Below are 16,621 nucleotides of genomic sequence, written 5' to 3'. Positions count from 1 at the left end.
CGGCGGCAGATTGCGAAAACAACACGGTGGCTAGATTGAAGGTGCGGGAGCGCGGGGGGGGGGGAGAGTTGATGCTTTAGGCCTTGGGATAGTCGTGAGAACGGATGACTTCGCTTGGGTGCACTTGGGGAACTAGAGGGGAGCAGAAGACCAGTCACCCCCACCCCCCATCATTCCGCAAGCATCTGCAGGCGTGCAAGCATTCGGGCACACAGCGGGGAGGGGAAGAACTGAGCATCCATCTCGTACGGACCTCCCCACCCACCTCCAAAATTAGGGTGGCACAGAGGTACTTACGAAGCGATTGATCTGCCTGCGAAGCATAGCTGGACTGCCGCAGCGCCTTGGAGAGAGGGGGGCAGTGGGGTGGTAGTGGGGTAGTCCTGGTTTCTTAGAGCCGACTGGCACAAGCACTTAGCCCCTCTGCACGGGTCCCCAAGCCTCGGGGTCAGTGGGGACGCTGCGGCGAGCGGAGAGGCGCCCCCAGCCCCCGCTCGCCGTCCCCCCAGCCCCACGGTCACCGGCGCGCCGCTCTGCCGCTCAGCCGCATCGCTCCTCTTCCAGTCGTGGCACCAACCGCAGCAACAGCCCACGGCGGGGCTCTCCCTCTCTTCCTCCCAGAGAGCAGCCCCAGATATGGGGGCGAGTCCCTAGCTTCGCCAACACTCCTCGGCTCTGTCAGGCTGGCCGGGGCCAAGATCTGGGCAGCATGCCTCGCTTTGGTGATAATAATAATAAAAAGGAGGCTGCAGGGGAACAATAGCCAAAGCAGGCAGGCCGGCTGCCAGGAAGGGGGAAGCTGCGGCGGGAAACCCAGACTGCTGGATGCAACCTCCTCTTCCCCTGCAGCGGAGGCGGAGGCAGCAACAGTCCTCCCCGCCCCCGAGGCCCGAGAGCGGCGGGAGACCGAAAAACCGAGGCGCAGCGCTACGCTCACGACTTCTCCAAGCGCAGAGCGCTCCCCGCGCGCCCGCCTCTCCCAAGCGCACGTGGCACGCTGCCTCGCCGATGCCCGCGGAGACCCAAACCACCAGCCCAGCGGCCCTTCCTGGTTCCCTGCCCCGCCACGGGCTACTTTCTGGCTTTCGCCTGGAGGCTCCACTTCTTCTATTTCTCCTCCCACCCCTCCGCCCCGCTCTGTTTTCGCAGCCGCCCCAGGGGCGGAACCTTCGGCTTCTCTCCACCCATTGGGTCCGGAGAGCAGCTTGGGAGGTGTAGTATATTTGCCCGATGTCCGGGATGGTAGGAGAAGGGAGAGCGAGGCTAGCGAGCGCCGGCCTGTTGCTCGTCCTCGGCCCGCCGCAGTAAGGGGAAGTTGGCTTGGAGGTTGGCTAGGCCTCTCGGGCGCACCCAAAACAGAACATGACGGGCGAGTCACCATTGCGCCCAACTCAGCAGCACGCTGACGGGCCGTAGGCTCGCTAGCATTTCAGACAGGGAACATACCCAGCCCTAGCTAGAGGAGCCTGGGGTCTTCTGATTGCAAAGCAATAGGCGACCGCCTTTCTCTTGCCGCTGCGGCGCAAATTGGTATGGTTTCGCCACCGAACTCACCGAATCAACTTTTAAGAGTTTCTGCACCTTTTCCCGCGAACGTAGTGACTTGTTTTTAACGGGCTTAGGCATGCGCATCAAAAGCACAAATATATTTCCTTGCAAAAAGGATGGCTGTTTGATCTCTGCCTAATGGCACCATCAAAATGAATGCTATTAAAATATACAGTATCCCTTTATTTAATTGTTGCATTTACGTTCTACATTTCCACCAAGGAACCCAAGACAGCATACATACACTGTGTGTTTACTAAATTTGCACACCACTTAATAAGTTTAATCAGTGGCGTAGTGTGGGGGGTGCAGGGGGGGCCGGCCGCACCGGGCGCAACATCTGGGGGGGGGGCGCTCTCACACTCGCAGCTCTCTGCCCCTACCTGGCTCACTCACTCTCTCTCACTGCAGTGCTGGCTGTGCGAATCCGATCCGAGCCGCCGGGTCGCCGCCCACTGTGGAGGGGAGGGTGCCAGGCGTGCGGTGCGGAGCGGAGAGAGAGCGAGGGACTATCTGGGGGAGGGACGGTGCAGCGGGGGGGGGGGCGCAAATTACTTGCCTTGCCCCGGGTCGCCGCCCACTGTGGAGGGGAGGGTGCCAGGCGTGCGGTGCAGTGCGGAGAGAGAGCGAGGGACTATCTGGGGGAGGGACAGTGCAGCGGGGGGGGGGGGCGCAAATTACTTGCCTTGCCCCGGGTGCTGACAACCCACGCTACGCCACTGAGTTTAATGATTCTCTCATGGGGTTTGTTTGTGTGTGTGAGGTTTAAGACCACCCCAGTGGATGTCTTTAAAAATACACATTTCCTTTATTTAACTGTTGCATACCTATTCTGCCTTTCCACCAAGGAACCCTAACGAAACGAAATTACCTAAGTGGTGAACAATATCAGAGTAACATATAAAACAACATACAATTCAGAACTACACCAGGTGGTCATGCTTTGGGGAGAGCTTGAATTTCAGAAGTTGCATGGTCCCTCCAACCTGTGCTGCCACACTGCATTTTAACCACGCAATGCCATCGGGGAGGGAGGCGATCGGGGGGGGGGGGGGAGACAACCATGTCTGAGTGAAGGTTTGAACTTGTGTCTCGCCAACCCTACAATGAGACTTTTCGTTTCGGATGTATTTAAGGATGGGCCTTGCTAAAACTCGCACGTAAACATGCTCAATTTGCAGGGATAAAGAACCACCAACCCACCAGATGTTGCGCTTCCAACTCCCATCATTCTAGTGACCACGCTGGCTGGGACTCATGGGACGCTGAGTCGGAACAAAATCTCAAGGGGCGCAGGCTCCCCAGCCCTGCAGTAAAGGGTCACCCGGAAAGAAACATAGCTCCTGCTGTTCCTCACAGCATAAATTCCTGTAGCACATGTTCCTCATTTCTGTTCCAGGAACCCAGGAAGAGAGAGTGCTTTCTGGTCCTGCTTGCAATCTTCCCATTCAGGCACCTGACTGGCCACTGGGAGAATAGGATGTTGGATCAGATGGCCATTGGTCGGATCCAGCTGTGCTCATGTCCTTAATACCAATCGCTGAGAGAGCACTGTTGCACTCGGTCCTGCTTGTGGGTTTCTCACATCTGATTGGCCACTGTGAGTAACCAAACAAGCCCCTGGGTTGCAAAGAGAACGTCCACAATGTCTAGGCAATGTCATCTTATCTTGAATGAATGTACGTAAATGAAAATATCAAATTCTGTGGAATGTTCCGCAGCATTTGATATTTTCATCTACAAACCCATAAGATGGGTTTATGAAGCAATTCTATATCCTCCCACCACGCTGACGAAGAATTCTACGAAACAGTAGTCAATATCTGGACTCACTGTTCAGTGTTGGACATCATGTTTGCTGAATACACAAAGCTTCACAGCTTATCTTACATCGTACAAAGTCTGGTACCTCGCTTCATTTAAAGATTTTCAGAGACTTTGAGACTAAAGATTTCATTTTGTACTTGTTATGGTTTGAAGGAATTCTATAAAGATTGTTTATTGTGTTTGTACATGGTCATCGTGTTGCCTAGACATTGCTGATGGCCACTGTGAGAATGGGATACTGAACTAGATGGGACACTAGTCTGATCGATCAGGTTCCTTTCATGTTCACGTGTTACAGAAAATGGAGAACACTTCCTCTCCCATAACATTGGAGCTTTAGGTCACCAGCTAGACTGGTGACTGGGAGTGGCCACCGAGACCATACAACACCGGTTCTAAAAGACCTACATTGGCTCCCAGTACGTTTCCAAGCACAATTCAAAGTGTTGGTGCTGACCTTTAAAGTCCTAAATGGCCTCGGTCCAGTATACCTGAAGGAGCGTCTCCACCCCCATCGTTCTGCCCGGACACTGAGGTCCAGCTCCGAGGGCCTTCTGGCAGTTCCCTTCCTGCGAGAAGTGAGGTTGCAGGAAACCAGGCAGAGGGCTTTCTCAGTAGTCACACCTGCCCTGTGGAATGCCCTATTATCAGATGTCAAAAAGATAAACAACTATCTGACTTTTAGAAGACATCTGAAGGCAGCCCTGTTTAGGGAAGTTTTTAATGTTTGATGTTTTATTGCATTTTTTATATTCTGTTGGGAGCCGCCCAGAGTGGCTGGGGAAACCCAGACAGATGGGCAGGGTATAAATAAATGATGATGATGATGATGATGATGTAGCTGGTGGTCAGTAGATTCAATAACAAAATGAACTCCTTCACACAATTAAACTTGTGGAACTCACTGCCACAAGATGGAGCAATGGCCACTTAGGTAACTTTCAAAGAATAATAGAATCAATGATGTGTAGGGTTGGAGGGGTTCCCATAGGCACCCAGCACAGGCCCCTGCCATGCAGGAATCTCAGCTAAAGCATCCATGACAAATGACCATCCAACCTCCGTATAGAACAGGGGTCCCCAAACTAAGGCCTGCGGGCCGGATAAGGCCTGAGGGACTCGTTTATCTGGCCCGTGGCAACCCTCGCCGCCTACTGCTGCCACCCGCTCTTACCGGCGCTGTGCTGCACGGCTGCTCACTTCCGGGTCAGAGGAGCACCGGAAATAGCTTATGCGCAAGCATTATTTGCACATGCACAAGCGTTATTTCCGGTGCACATCCAGGTCGGAGGAGGCCCATGCACATGCGCACAAGCTATTTCCGGTGCTCCTCCAACCCAGAAGTGCGCCAGAAATAGCGTGTGCACACACTTATGGGCACACGCTCCCCCGCCCTCTGGAGACACCGGCCCGAGGCGTGGTAAGTTTGCTGACCCCTGGTATAGAAACTTCCAGGGAAGGAAAGCCCACTGCCTCCAAAGGGAGATAAACAAATTCATGAAGGAGATGACTTCTATCATTGGCTACCACAGTAGCCAAATAGAACCTCCACATTGAGAAACAGTCTCTTGCTGGTGGAAGCAAGAGTTAAAAGGGGGGCAATTGTCACCATGCCCCCCCCCGGGGACTTCATTGTAAACTTATGGTTACCCACTGTTGAGAAGGAAGGTGCTGGGCCAGGTAGATATTTTCTCCTATATTCAATTAAGCGAGCAGTGAGATTTCAGAAATTCTAAGAATGTCACCCTAAGACAAATAACCAGCAAATAAATCCTCTTGGACCTCTTCTGACCAAACTTCAGATTAGGTTGCTTAAAAAAAAACCTTTTTCTCAGTTCAACGGAGGCTGCCTCCACCTAGTGGCCACCAGAGGCAACGGGTGTGATCACTCAGCGTGCTCTGATGACAGAATTAGTAACTAGGCGCTCCACCAGACAACCTGTTTATTGAGCATCCATCCTGATTTGCTTGCACAAAGCTTATGTGGAGGTTAGACTGTGCCCTGTCTTCATCAAGCATTTGCTCTGATTTATTTGTGGGGAGGTTATACAACAATAAGTCATAGTGATTTTTTTCTTGCATATTATACATCTCATTTGTTCATCTCACCTTTTTTTTTATACATTCCCCTGTCATTTTCCTACCTGCAAAAAGCAAAATAAAGAAATACATAGTTTTGTTGTACTAAGGCACCTGAGTCCCTTAATCCACTTTAATTGCACAAACCTAAACTTCAGTGTGCACTGAACTGCAGCTACTCCAGCAAAAGTAACGACCGTTCTAATTTACTAATTTATCTGTTGTCAATGTTTGTTTCTTGCCTTTCCTCCAAGGCACATGCTATTTTATATGCATTGATGTGAACTGGGGAAAAAAAATACTATAATTCATATAGAAATGCAATACATGCCACCCTAGCAAGGAAGACTGTGATCAGATGTCACAGACTTGTTGGACGCAGAGGAATGGTGGGAGAAGCCAGCTGGGGAACCCCCAAGGGAAGAAGGCTCAGAGCCCAGGAAGTGGTGGTGGGACAACGATGAGGGGGCAGAGGGAGAAGACTGGGAGGAGGAGGTGCTGGAAGCTGAGGAGGTAAGAGGATTTGGTGAGCAGGGAGAGTCTGTTGCAGACAGTGGTGTAGCGTGGGTTGTCAGCACCCCGGGGCAAGGCAAGTAATTTGCGCCCCCTAGAGTGAGTGAGCCAGGTAGGGGCAGAGAGCTGCGAGTGCGAGCGCGCCCCCCCAGATGTTGCGCCCGGTGCGGCTGCCCCCCCTGCACCCCCCACGCTACGCCACTGGTTGCAGAGAGAAGTCCAGGATCAGAAACAGGAGAGGAGGGGGGCCAAGAGGACACCAAGTGACCCCCTGCTTGTTCCCCCCCATACTGACCAAGTCTTTTGGTGGGGGGTGAGTGTGCAGGTGGACCAGGGCTGCGTGTGTCCAATGTTACAACTTTGCACCAAGTCCAGAGAATTGGTGCTTAGGTGCTGGGAGCACCGATACCTTAAGGACAAGGGAGAATTATAGCTACCCCATCTCAAAAGGTGAAGCATAGCTAGAAAACCCATAGAGAATATAGAAGTAGCAATTCCAAACAGGAATCCAGGTGGAAGAACCAAAAGGATTAAAGGTCTCCTCTCCATCTCCTATTGAAAAGGAGCTGAGGAGGAGGTTGGGTTAAGTGGGATGAAGAGAGCAATAGGAAACTCTCATTATACACGACCTGGAGGGGGACCCCCTTGGAAAATTCACAGGTGCAAACAAAAGCAGGACTCCAGCACTTTTTTTTCTTTTTAACGCAGTGCACAATTAACCAATGGATGGAATGTTGTGAAGGTCAAAAGTTTAATTGGGTTTTAAACAGAAGTACACAAAATCATCTTATCCTTAAAGGAGATAGAATGCTAATCACTGTGTGAATTGCAGAACTAGCTTCTCCAGACATCTGCTAAAATTCCTGAGGATCTACGATTTCTTGGGTGTTGCTTTTTTAAAACAACAACAACCAGAACAACACTGGAGTAAATTTTTATAGTTCCTAGAGTAGCAGAGCAATGTTCAGGTCTTTAATAAGTAATAAAGGGTAATAAGTTTTTAAACTGGAACCATCAAAGTGATCCAAAATTCTACTGAAACTTTTCAATGCAAAATGAATGGGCAAATTAAGCATCAGATGTTGCTGACAAAACACTGCATGTATAAATAAGTCAGTTCATTGAGACATTATCATACCAAATAGATTTCTACCCCCATTAAAGGTAAAGATAAAGGGACCCCTGACCATTAGGTCGTGACCGACTCTGGGGTTGTGGTGCTCATCTCGCTTTATTGGCCGAGAGAGCCAGCGTACAGCTTCTGGGTCATGTGGCAAACATGACTAAGCCGCTTCTGGCGAACCAGAGCAGCGCACGGAAACGCCGTTTACCTTCCTGCCGGAGTGGTACCTCTTTATCTACTTGCACTTTGACATGCTTTCGAACTGCTAGGTTGGCAGGAGCAGGGACCGAGCAGCGGGAGCTCACCCCGTCGTGGGGATTTGAACTGCCGACCTTCTGATCAGCAAGTCCTAGGCTCTGTGGTTTAACCCACAGCACCACCCGGGTCCCTCCCCCATAAAGGATCAGGGTGTTGATCTACCTTCCCTATAGGGAGTGGGGAGATGATCAAGCAAGGGTGGCAAACCTGTGGTCTTTCAAATTCATCCATCCTTGACCACTGTGAGGGCCTAAGAACTGGGCCTCCATTCACGATATCAGTTCTAGGGTACATATGGGAAGGAAGTGACCTTTCTGAGGTCACAGTCCTGAGCCATGAGAACATAAGAAGAGCCATGCTGGATCAGATCAGTGGTCCATCTAGTCCAGCATCCTGTTCTCACAGTGGCCAACCAGATGTTCTGGTAGGAAGCCTCAAATAGGACCTGAAGGCAACCACACACTCCCCACTTGTGATTCCCAGCCAGAATCACAAACATAAGACCTCTGAAAGCAGAGGAAGAGCATAGCCATCAGGGTGAGCAGCCATTTCAATTAGTAGCCGATTTTAATTAGTTTTTGTACATTTCAACGGCGTGGTTCACACATCACTTTCAACAAACATGGGTTTGGAAAAGCCAAACTGTGGTGTAGCTCCCAGCACCACGGCACAAAGATGGGGGAACAATGTGCCCATAATTTTAGGAGTCTGCACACCCAACATGTTGCATGTTTACCTGCAAACCATAGTTTATCGTTAACTATGCTTTAAATCAAGGGTGCTCAGCATGGAGCCCTCTAGATGTTGTGGGTTGATGGGAGTTGGAGTCCAGCAATATCTGGCACAGCATTGGTTACCCCTGGTTTAATGTGGCATGTAGATGGATTCATTATGTGAGCTTAAAGAGACATTATGTCATCGCACAGAGGAGAATTGAGAAATAAACCATTTGGATTTTCCGTAACAAGCGGACGAAGGAAACATGAAGGTATACTTTAAAAAACACCACATATACAGGTTTTTAAAGCAAGAAATATTGACAGGTTGCATAAATATATTCCAAGAGAGCTGCAAATGTCTATAGTGCTGATTGCAGTAATTTCCAAACACACCCACTTATCGATGAATATATTATTATAGATGTTACCATTTTTCCTGAGTACCAGATCTGTTAGTCTCTCCACCTCTGTGAGATATAAGCACTTCCACAGTCGTTCCCAAGTGGCCACAGGTTGTGAGTTTTCCATAATCACATGCCAGTTTGCTGAGATTCACTGAACTTGCTATTGAAGATTTCATACCACTTGGTATACCAGTTTTGATCCAGTTAAACATGAGACATGGGCTTAAATCCCACTCTTTCCCCTGTATTTTCTGATACCATGAATATTATTTGCCTCCAGAAATTGTGTGCTGCTGGCATTCCTATACAGGAGAATAATATTTGTGACTTACTATTTTCAGCACCTGAAGTGTTTATCGTACAGCAAGGCTGCAAATTATGCGGAAGCTATGTTCCAGGGATTGCGCCTAAAGCCAAAATGGCATATAATCAAAACACATTGGGTGCAATGGTGGGTGGGAGTTTTTCCCAGATGTCCTCTGCGTTTCCTCCACACACTCCTTATTTTATTTTATTTTTATTTTATTTTTTGCCAAACTCATAAAGTTGAATTTACAAGTTACAGTATTCATGTAACTTGGCCAGTGTTAATAATATATACTAAGCTTTGAAGGTTATAACTTGAATTTGGCCTGGAATGGACTGATCCCATCTTCTGTACTAACCACAGTTACTGAACAGTCTTGAATGGCAGCCCCACATACAATGCATTTCAGCTCCCACCCAACAACAGACATCCATGGTGATGGTCACTAGCTATGGTGATTTTTATTTTAAAAGGGATTTGAGAAATCTGAGAAAGAGCAGATGAGAGCCTTCAGTGCCTATCAGCTGTGATGGCTAAATGTTTGGTGATGCAATGCATATAAGATTATATTAGATTCTGCACAGCAAATGTCACCAGGGAAAAGTATGTTAAGTTGTATCCGAATAGGAAGCCCTGGATGACGGGAGAGGTTAGGAGATTATTGAAGGCCAGAAACTCTGCTTTTAGAACTGGGGACCGGGTATTGCATGGTATAGAAAGAGCGAACTTGAAGAGGGGTATCAGGAAAGCAAAAGCGGAGTACAGAGGAAAAATTGAGGACCGTCTGAGAAATCATGATACTAGACAAATGTGGCAGGGAGTCCAACATCTGACTGGTTATAAATCAAGGAATTCATCAGTGGTGGAGAGTACTGCTTCCTTGGTGGGAGAGTTGAATACCTTCTTTGCCCGATTTGAGGTGACACCAACAGTGACTCCAACTGGGATGCCAGAGCTATTGGCGTCACTACCTACAGGAAATGCTGCCCGGGTGGAAGAGGGAGAAATGAGGTGAATATTAAAGGAGGTAAACACGAGGAAGACTATGGGCCTGGATGGGGTGGCTGGCAGGGTGCTAAGAGATTGTTCGGACCAACTGGCAGGAATCTTTACGAAGATTTTTAACCAGTCTCTGGCCCAAGCCACTGTTCCACCCTGCCTGAAATCCACTACCATTATACCCCTGCCAAAAAAATCAAAGATAGACAGTCTGAATGATTTTCGCCCTGTGGCGTTGACACCCATTATAATGAAATGTTTCGAAAAACTGGTGAGGAACCGCATCATATCTTGTCTGCCAGTGGGACTTCACCCTTGCCAGTTTGCGTACAAGGCAAAGAGATCAACGGAGGATGCTGTGGCAATGGCTTTACATGCTGTCCTGACTCATTTGGAGAAGCAAGGAGACTATGCGAGACTGTTATTTGTAGACTTTAGTTCTGCATTTAATACTATTCTTCCACATAGATTGGTGCCCAAATTATTAGACCTGCGACTTCCACTGTGTTTGTACAGGTGGATATTAGATTTTCTATCGAACCGTTCCCAATGGGTCAGGTTGGGTTCCCACATCTCTGCGGATCTCATAATGAATACGGGGACGCCGCAGGGGTGTGTGCTGAGCCCACTTTTATATATGCTCTGTACAGCTGACTGTGCCCCCAAATGCCCCAGTAATAAGATAATTAAGTTTGCAGATGATACAAAGGTGGTTGGTTTAATCACAGCTGGAGAGGGGGAGGAAGGAAGTTGAGCAGTTGGGGGAGTGGTGCAGGAAAAACAATTTACTCCTTAACTTAAAGAAAACAAAAGAGGTTATTGTGGACTTTAGGAAATGTAAATTGAATATTCAGCCACTTATTGTTGAGGGGAAGTGTGCGGAACAGGTCTCAGAGTTTTAATTTCTGGGAATGGAGTTGAGAGATAATCTAACCTGGGGAGAAAACAGCAAAGTCCTGATGAAGAGAGCACAGAAGAGGTTATATTTTCTGAAAATCCTCCGGAAAAACAATCTCTCAAAGGACCTGTTGATGGCATTTTACCATTGTACTGTGGAGAGTGTATTAACTTATGGTCTGGGTGTATGGTTTCGGAGCTGCACGGTCAGGGGAAAAACAATGCTGTCCAGGGTTGTAAAGACTGTGGAGAGAATAATTGGGTGCACTCTTCCCACCTTGGATCAAATCTATGCTTCCAGGTGCCATAAGAAAGCTTCAGAGATAGTGCAGGATAGAGCGCACCCCGGAAATGATCTCTTTCAGCTTCTGCCTTTTGGAAGAAGGTACAGGGTTATAAAGACTACGACTAGCTGCCTGAGAAACAGTTTCTACCCAAATGCAATTTTGGTTTTAAACTCAGTGTAAGAAGAAGAGTTTGGATTTGATATCCTGCTTTATCACTACCCGAAGGAGTCTCAAAGCGGCTAACATTCTCCTTTCCCTTCCTCCTCCACAACAAACACTCTGTGAGGTGAGTGGGGCTGAGAGACTTCAAAGAAGTGTGACTGGCCCAAGGTCACCCAGCAGCTGCATGTGGAGGAGCGGAGACGCGAACCCGGTTCTCCAGATTACAAGTCTACTGCTCTTAACCATTACACCACACTGGCTCTCAAGGAGTCTCTTTGGAAGTATATTGTATTTAAAAATGGGGTATCAGAGTTTTTAGGGGGCTAACCAGGTTGGGATAGCTGGGATAGCAGGCTTGTTGGGTTTTGAATGTCTTATGTAGATTTTCCAATTTCGTTGTTCTGCATGGGACAATGACAATAAAGATTATCGTATTGTAAGCTGCCTTAAATTGAGCCAAATCATTGGTCTGTCCACCACAATCCTGCCCACACTGATTAGCAAAGGATTTCCAAGGTTTCAAGTAAGGAACATCCCTATCTCTCCACCTGGATATCCTGGGGATCGACCCTTGGACATTCTGTGTGCAATGCATAAACTATACCACTGTGCTATATGGCCCTTCCTGTAAGACAGTGATGGCCAAACTTGGCCCTCCAGCTGTTTTGGGATCCATCATCCCTAGCTAACAGGACCAGTGGTCAGGGATGGTGGGAACTGCAGTCCCAAAACAGCTGGAGGGCCAAGTCTGGCCACCACTGCTGTAAGCAATGAGAGAGGACTGGACTCTTGCCTTCAAGCCTTGACTTGTGGGCTTCCTGGAGGCATCTGGTTAGCTTCTGCAAAGCAGGATAGCAGACCAGATGAACCTTTGGGCCAAGCCAGATGGACCTAGATGGATCCAGCAAGACCTTATGGACAGTGGTGGAGCTTCATGCTCCGGCACCGCGGGGCGGAGAGCAGGTGGGGGCAGGGCTGGCGTGCGTCCCGGGGCGGGCCATCTGTGGGGGTGGGGCAGCCAGCGCAGGGGGGCAACCATGATGGCACCCCACCAGGATCGCGCAGCCGGGGGTGATGTGCTCTTCCCCCGCACTCCTCTTCCTCCACCAGTGCTTATGGACTCACCCACTTGGCCACATACCCCACCCTAGTACTGGAATAGATTATGCTGTCAGAATGTTGTTAGGAATGCTGGGGGTGTCACGTGGTTCCATGGTAGGTCAGAACAATATGCAGCCAGCATGGGGAAAGACAATGACTAAAGAAACAATGCACAGCTTTTCCCATACATTCCTATTGTTCTTCATCTTTATAGGGCCACACTTGTGCCAAGGTAGGTTACCCGTGAGGGATGAATGCACACCTACCTACCTTCCTTCCTTCCTTCCTTCCTTCCTTCCTTCCTTTCGTACGTACTTACTTACTTACTTACTTACCTACCTACCTACCTGCCTGCCTACTTACTTATTTACTTACTTTATAAGATTTCTCACCTGCCCTTCACCGTAAGGGCTCAGAGTGGGTTACAACAATGCAATACACAGAACTATTTAATAGCAATTAAAACATTTCAATGACAAGAGGCACCAAAAACTTTCCAAATGGAGCAGTACAGTGTGATTTCAGCAAAATTTCAGGTGTCTCCAACAAGACACCTTAAACTGTCAAAGGCCAGGGTGAATAGGTGTATCTTCAGTATTTGGCAAAAGCTGTACAGAGGGAAATCACCAGCTTAGGGACTGCCACAGAAGATCTCCACTTCCAGGACACCACCATCCCAAACTTCTGAGGTTGATGGAACTACCAAGAGGACCCCTGCTTTGTCAGTCTTAACATCCAAGAGGACCTAAAGGCACAGAGATGGTTTTTGAGGTATTTGGGTCCTAACTTGCTTAGGGCTTCAGTCAGGAATGCGGAGCACCCTAAATTGAGAAGGGAAGCAAGTGACCACTGGTGAGCTATTAAAATATATATAACTGCTGTATTTTAATAGCCCCGCCAGTTCTAAATGGAACCCGAGCCATCACCTCAAAGGAGAGCTTTCTTAGCACGTAAGAGCCTCTTAGGGGCTCTCAATCTAGCCCTACTAACCTATTATTTTTTGACTGAAAAGTAAGGTGTTTTGACTTTCCCCATGCCAAAGGAACTTGGGGTGCGTTGAATGGTGTGGGGATACCTAACATGGCTGTTGCTGAAGCTAGAAGGGTGTGGATGCAATTGGAAAACTTGCTATTTGGGAGTGGGGTGTGCCCAGGGAACCCCACGTAAAGTTGCCGCCTTTATTTTATATTATTTTAGACAAGCACCTACCCCTTCCTTGCAGCCTGCAGGAGGGCCCTTTCCAGACTGCAAACATAGACGCGGATAATGGGATTAGGCAGTACAGTAAATTGATTCAATCATTAAAACAGTGACATGATGAGAGGCGCGCAAAATCGCTGAGTCAGTTTAAAAATGCATTGGCACAGCAGAAAGATAAAAGTGATCAAAGGGGTGGGGGATCTTAAAGACTTCGCCACCCTCCTAAAATGCAGAATGTAGTGTAGTGAAGGGTCTTTTCAGAACTGCAACTGGGGGTGGACAAATCAAGTCAATTTCTCTCTCCCTCCCCATTAAAGTTTTTCATAATACAGGATAAAAGGAACTAATCTAAATAAAAACAGAAATAGAGAAAGAGAAAGAGAAAACACTGCATCCTCTCCCAAAGGTAGCTCTTAACCCTTGATGTGCACAGAAAGTGGTGGACCCTCCCAGCTGCCACCTGGGAGTTTTCTTTTCTTGTCCCAATCTCTCATCCTGGGAGGTCTTCCCTTCCCTGCCTCCAGAGAGCCAGTGTGGTGTAATGGTTAAGAGCGGTAGTCTCGTAATCTGGGGAACCGGGTTCGTGTCTCCGCTCCTCCACATGCAGCTGCTGGGTGACCTTGGGCCAGTCACACTTCTCTGAAGTCTCTCAGCCCCACTCACCTCACAGAGTGTTTGTTGTGGGGGAGGAAGGGAAAGGAGAATGTTAGCCGCTTTGAGACTCCTTAAAGGGAGTGAAAGGCGGGATATCAAATCCAAACTCTTCTTCTTCCACAAATCAAGTCAGTTTTCGAGTTCATCATTTTTCCAGCCTTATATTCAGTTCTCCATATTGCCATGGCAATCTGTGATCTTTCCCCCACCTTTTTAAAATTTTCATGAAAATTCATCAGCATCTTGGTGTGATTTTCTTCTAATACTGACATTTTTCTATGCAGTTTTGACTAACACACATATTTCTCCCCATGCAGTTTTGCTAATATACTGCCATTTTGTACAGTGGAACCTCAGTTGTCAAACGTAATCTGTTCTGCAAGACCATTTGACTTCCAAAATGTTCAACAACTGAGGCAGAATGGGCGGTCAGGAATTTCAATGGAGAAAATGGAGAAAGGCACCTCAGAAGCTGTTTGACTTCTGATGTGTGTTCGAAAATGGAAGCATTCACTTCCGGATTTTCAGCATTTGGATTCTGAATCACTTGGCTTCCGAAAAGCTCAAAAACCGAGTTTCCACTGTACATGGGTTTTTAAAATGCACACTGTCTTCACTTTTGTAAGGAATGTTTGGTTGGAGAATTGCACCATGAAGTTTGGAGGAGCGCAGATTTCAAAAGGATGTCTGTATTTTAGTTTGGGTAAAGGCTGGGGACTCAGCTATACAGCTGCAAATAAAACATTTTAAGTGTTTTGTAAAGTGCATTATACAAATGTGACACTAGGTGGTGATGGTGAAGTTTTGATTTTTCAAAACTTTTTTTTAAAGTGTTTTTAACAGCGTTTTTTATATGTGTCTAGATTCCACCTGTGTTTTGGGTCACATATTGTTACAGGAAGTGTGAATTAGGTAGGTTCGCCTTTAAGTGCGAGCTGAATCAAGTTTCTGCCCCATCTCTAGCTGTGACCCACTAGGGCAGGGCCTCCTGATCTTGTTGAACTCCAGTTCCCAGCAACCCCAGCAGCCAGCATGACCAGTAGTCAAGGAGATGTTATAGTCCAAAGAGAATACTGGTCTAAATTGACCAAATGGTCTGAGTTGGTAGATGGCAGCTTCCTATGTTCAGGTCCCCAGCATCTTCACATAGGCAGTGTTTATCAAATTGGGTCCTTAGCTGTTATTGGACTACAACACCCATCATCCCTAGCTAGCTGGAGCAGTGATCAGAGATGATGGGAGTTGTAGTCCATCAACAGCTAGGAACCCAAGTGTGAAACCCAGGAAAGCTTCTGCTAGTCAACGTAGACAAAGCTGAGCATGATAGACCTATGGCAGGCATAGGCAAACTCGGCCCTCCAGATGTTTTGGGACTACAACTCCCATCATCCCTGGTTAACAGGAGCAGTGGTCAGGGATGATGGGAGTTGTAGTTCCAAAACATCTGGAGGGCCGAGTTTGCCTATGCCTGAACTATGGTCTAACTCTGTATACTACATCTTCCTCTGTTCCTAAATGAGTACATCCCAACAAATTTATTTAGGAAAGATACAAAATGGGTTGAGATTCTTCCTAGATGGCAAGGGTGCCTTGGAGGATGGAACAGGGCAGGGCAGGATACAGGTGATAATTTGAACTAATGCAGTACCTCTCCTTTAAACAACCATTTGGAAGAAGACTCCATGGAAAAGCAGAGACTGAAGCAAGACCTGCTGATTGCCGTGATGTGTGTATTCTTGGTGCTCCTGATTTTGCTCATTGTTGGCTGCACTGTTCTTCACTACAAGCTGATGACAGATGACATGTAAGTTTCACCTATCACAACACACACACCAACTTGTGCATGCACCAGCATGTAGAACTGCTGTTTGAAAGGGGACCAAATCTCAGTCCTTTGCATTCAGAAGGACCCAGGTTCAATCCCCAATATCTACAGAGAAGATTGGGGAAAACATCTGTCTGAAACCAAGGAAAGTGAGGCTTTGGGGGAATGGTTGAGGGAGCTGGGTATGTTTAGCCTGGAGAAGATTGAGCAGTAGTCTGATACCCATCTTGAAATATCTGAAGAGTTGTCACATGGAAGATGCAGCAAGCTTGTTTTCAGGAAGACCCGCATCAATGGAGTTGAAGGGATTCCAACTTAATATTAGGAACTGACAGTAAGAGGTGTTTGACAGCACAATGCACTACCTTGGAAGGTGGTGGCCTCTCCTTCCTTGGAGGTTTTTAAGCAGAGGTTAGATGGCCAACTGTCATGGATGCTTTAGTTGGATGGGTTTCAGGGGGTTGGACTAGATGACCCTCAGGGTCCCTTACAACTCTACAGTTCTACGATTCTATGATTCCATGATTCTTGGTCAGTGGAGTCAATACTGAGATAGATGGTTATATTATGATTATTTGTCACTTTTTGCACTGAAGTGTCTCAAAGTAACTGTGGTCACATACACACTATACATTTAGAACTGACAGCTTCCACCCAAAGAATCATGGGAACTGTAGTTCGTTAGGGATGTTGGGAATATTAGCTTTGTGAGGGGTAG

General features: G+C 47.7%; 2 protein-coding genes across 10 annotated transcripts in view; one reads left to right on the top strand and one right to left on the bottom strand.

The window, feature by feature from the left end:
• Positions 1–1,109, bottom strand: part of ATP11C (ATPase phospholipid transporting 11C (ATP11C blood group)) — a 98,855-nt gene extending 97,746 nt beyond the window's left edge. For 4 of the 6 annotated variants that reach the window (XR_014506962.1, XR_014506963.1, XM_083422414.1 and 1 more), the window contains exon 1: positions 298–440. Coding sequence is in view for 4 of the 6 variants with exons in the window: in XM_083422414.1 (XP_083278540.1) it covers positions 298–324 (27 nt within the window). In the remaining 2 variants the exon portion in view is untranslated. Of the gene's footprint in view, positions 1–297 lie in introns of all 6 variants that reach the window. The other 2 variants (XM_083422422.1, XM_083422418.1) reach the window with 2 other exon arrangements.
• An 11,216-nt stretch (positions 1,110–12,325) lies between these two features.
• LOC310669182 (uncharacterized protein) overlaps positions 12,326–16,621 on the top strand; it is a 6,014-nt gene continuing 1,718 nt past the window's right edge. The window contains exons 1-3 of one of the 4 annotated variants that reach the window (XM_083422755.1): positions 12,387–12,456; positions 14,942–14,990; positions 15,753–15,882. In XM_083422755.1, the coding sequence (XP_083278881.1) occupies positions 15,761–15,882 (122 nt within the window). In that variant the 5' untranslated portion in view covers positions 12,387–12,456; positions 14,942–14,990; positions 15,753–15,760. Of the gene's footprint in view, positions 12,457–14,941; positions 14,991–15,752; positions 15,883–16,621 lie in introns of those variants that run through there. The other 3 variants (XR_014507068.1, XR_014507069.1, XM_083422756.1) reach the window with 3 other exon arrangements.

The sequence above is a fragment of the Podarcis tiliguerta genome (assembly GCF_965153285.1).
Source record: "Podarcis tiliguerta genome assembly, chromosome: Z".
Lineage (NCBI taxonomy): Eukaryota > Metazoa > Chordata > Lepidosauria > Squamata > Lacertidae > Podarcis > Podarcis tiliguerta.
The sequence above is the reverse complement of the archived record's forward strand: the minus strand, read 5'-3'. Positions and strand labels throughout refer to the sequence as shown.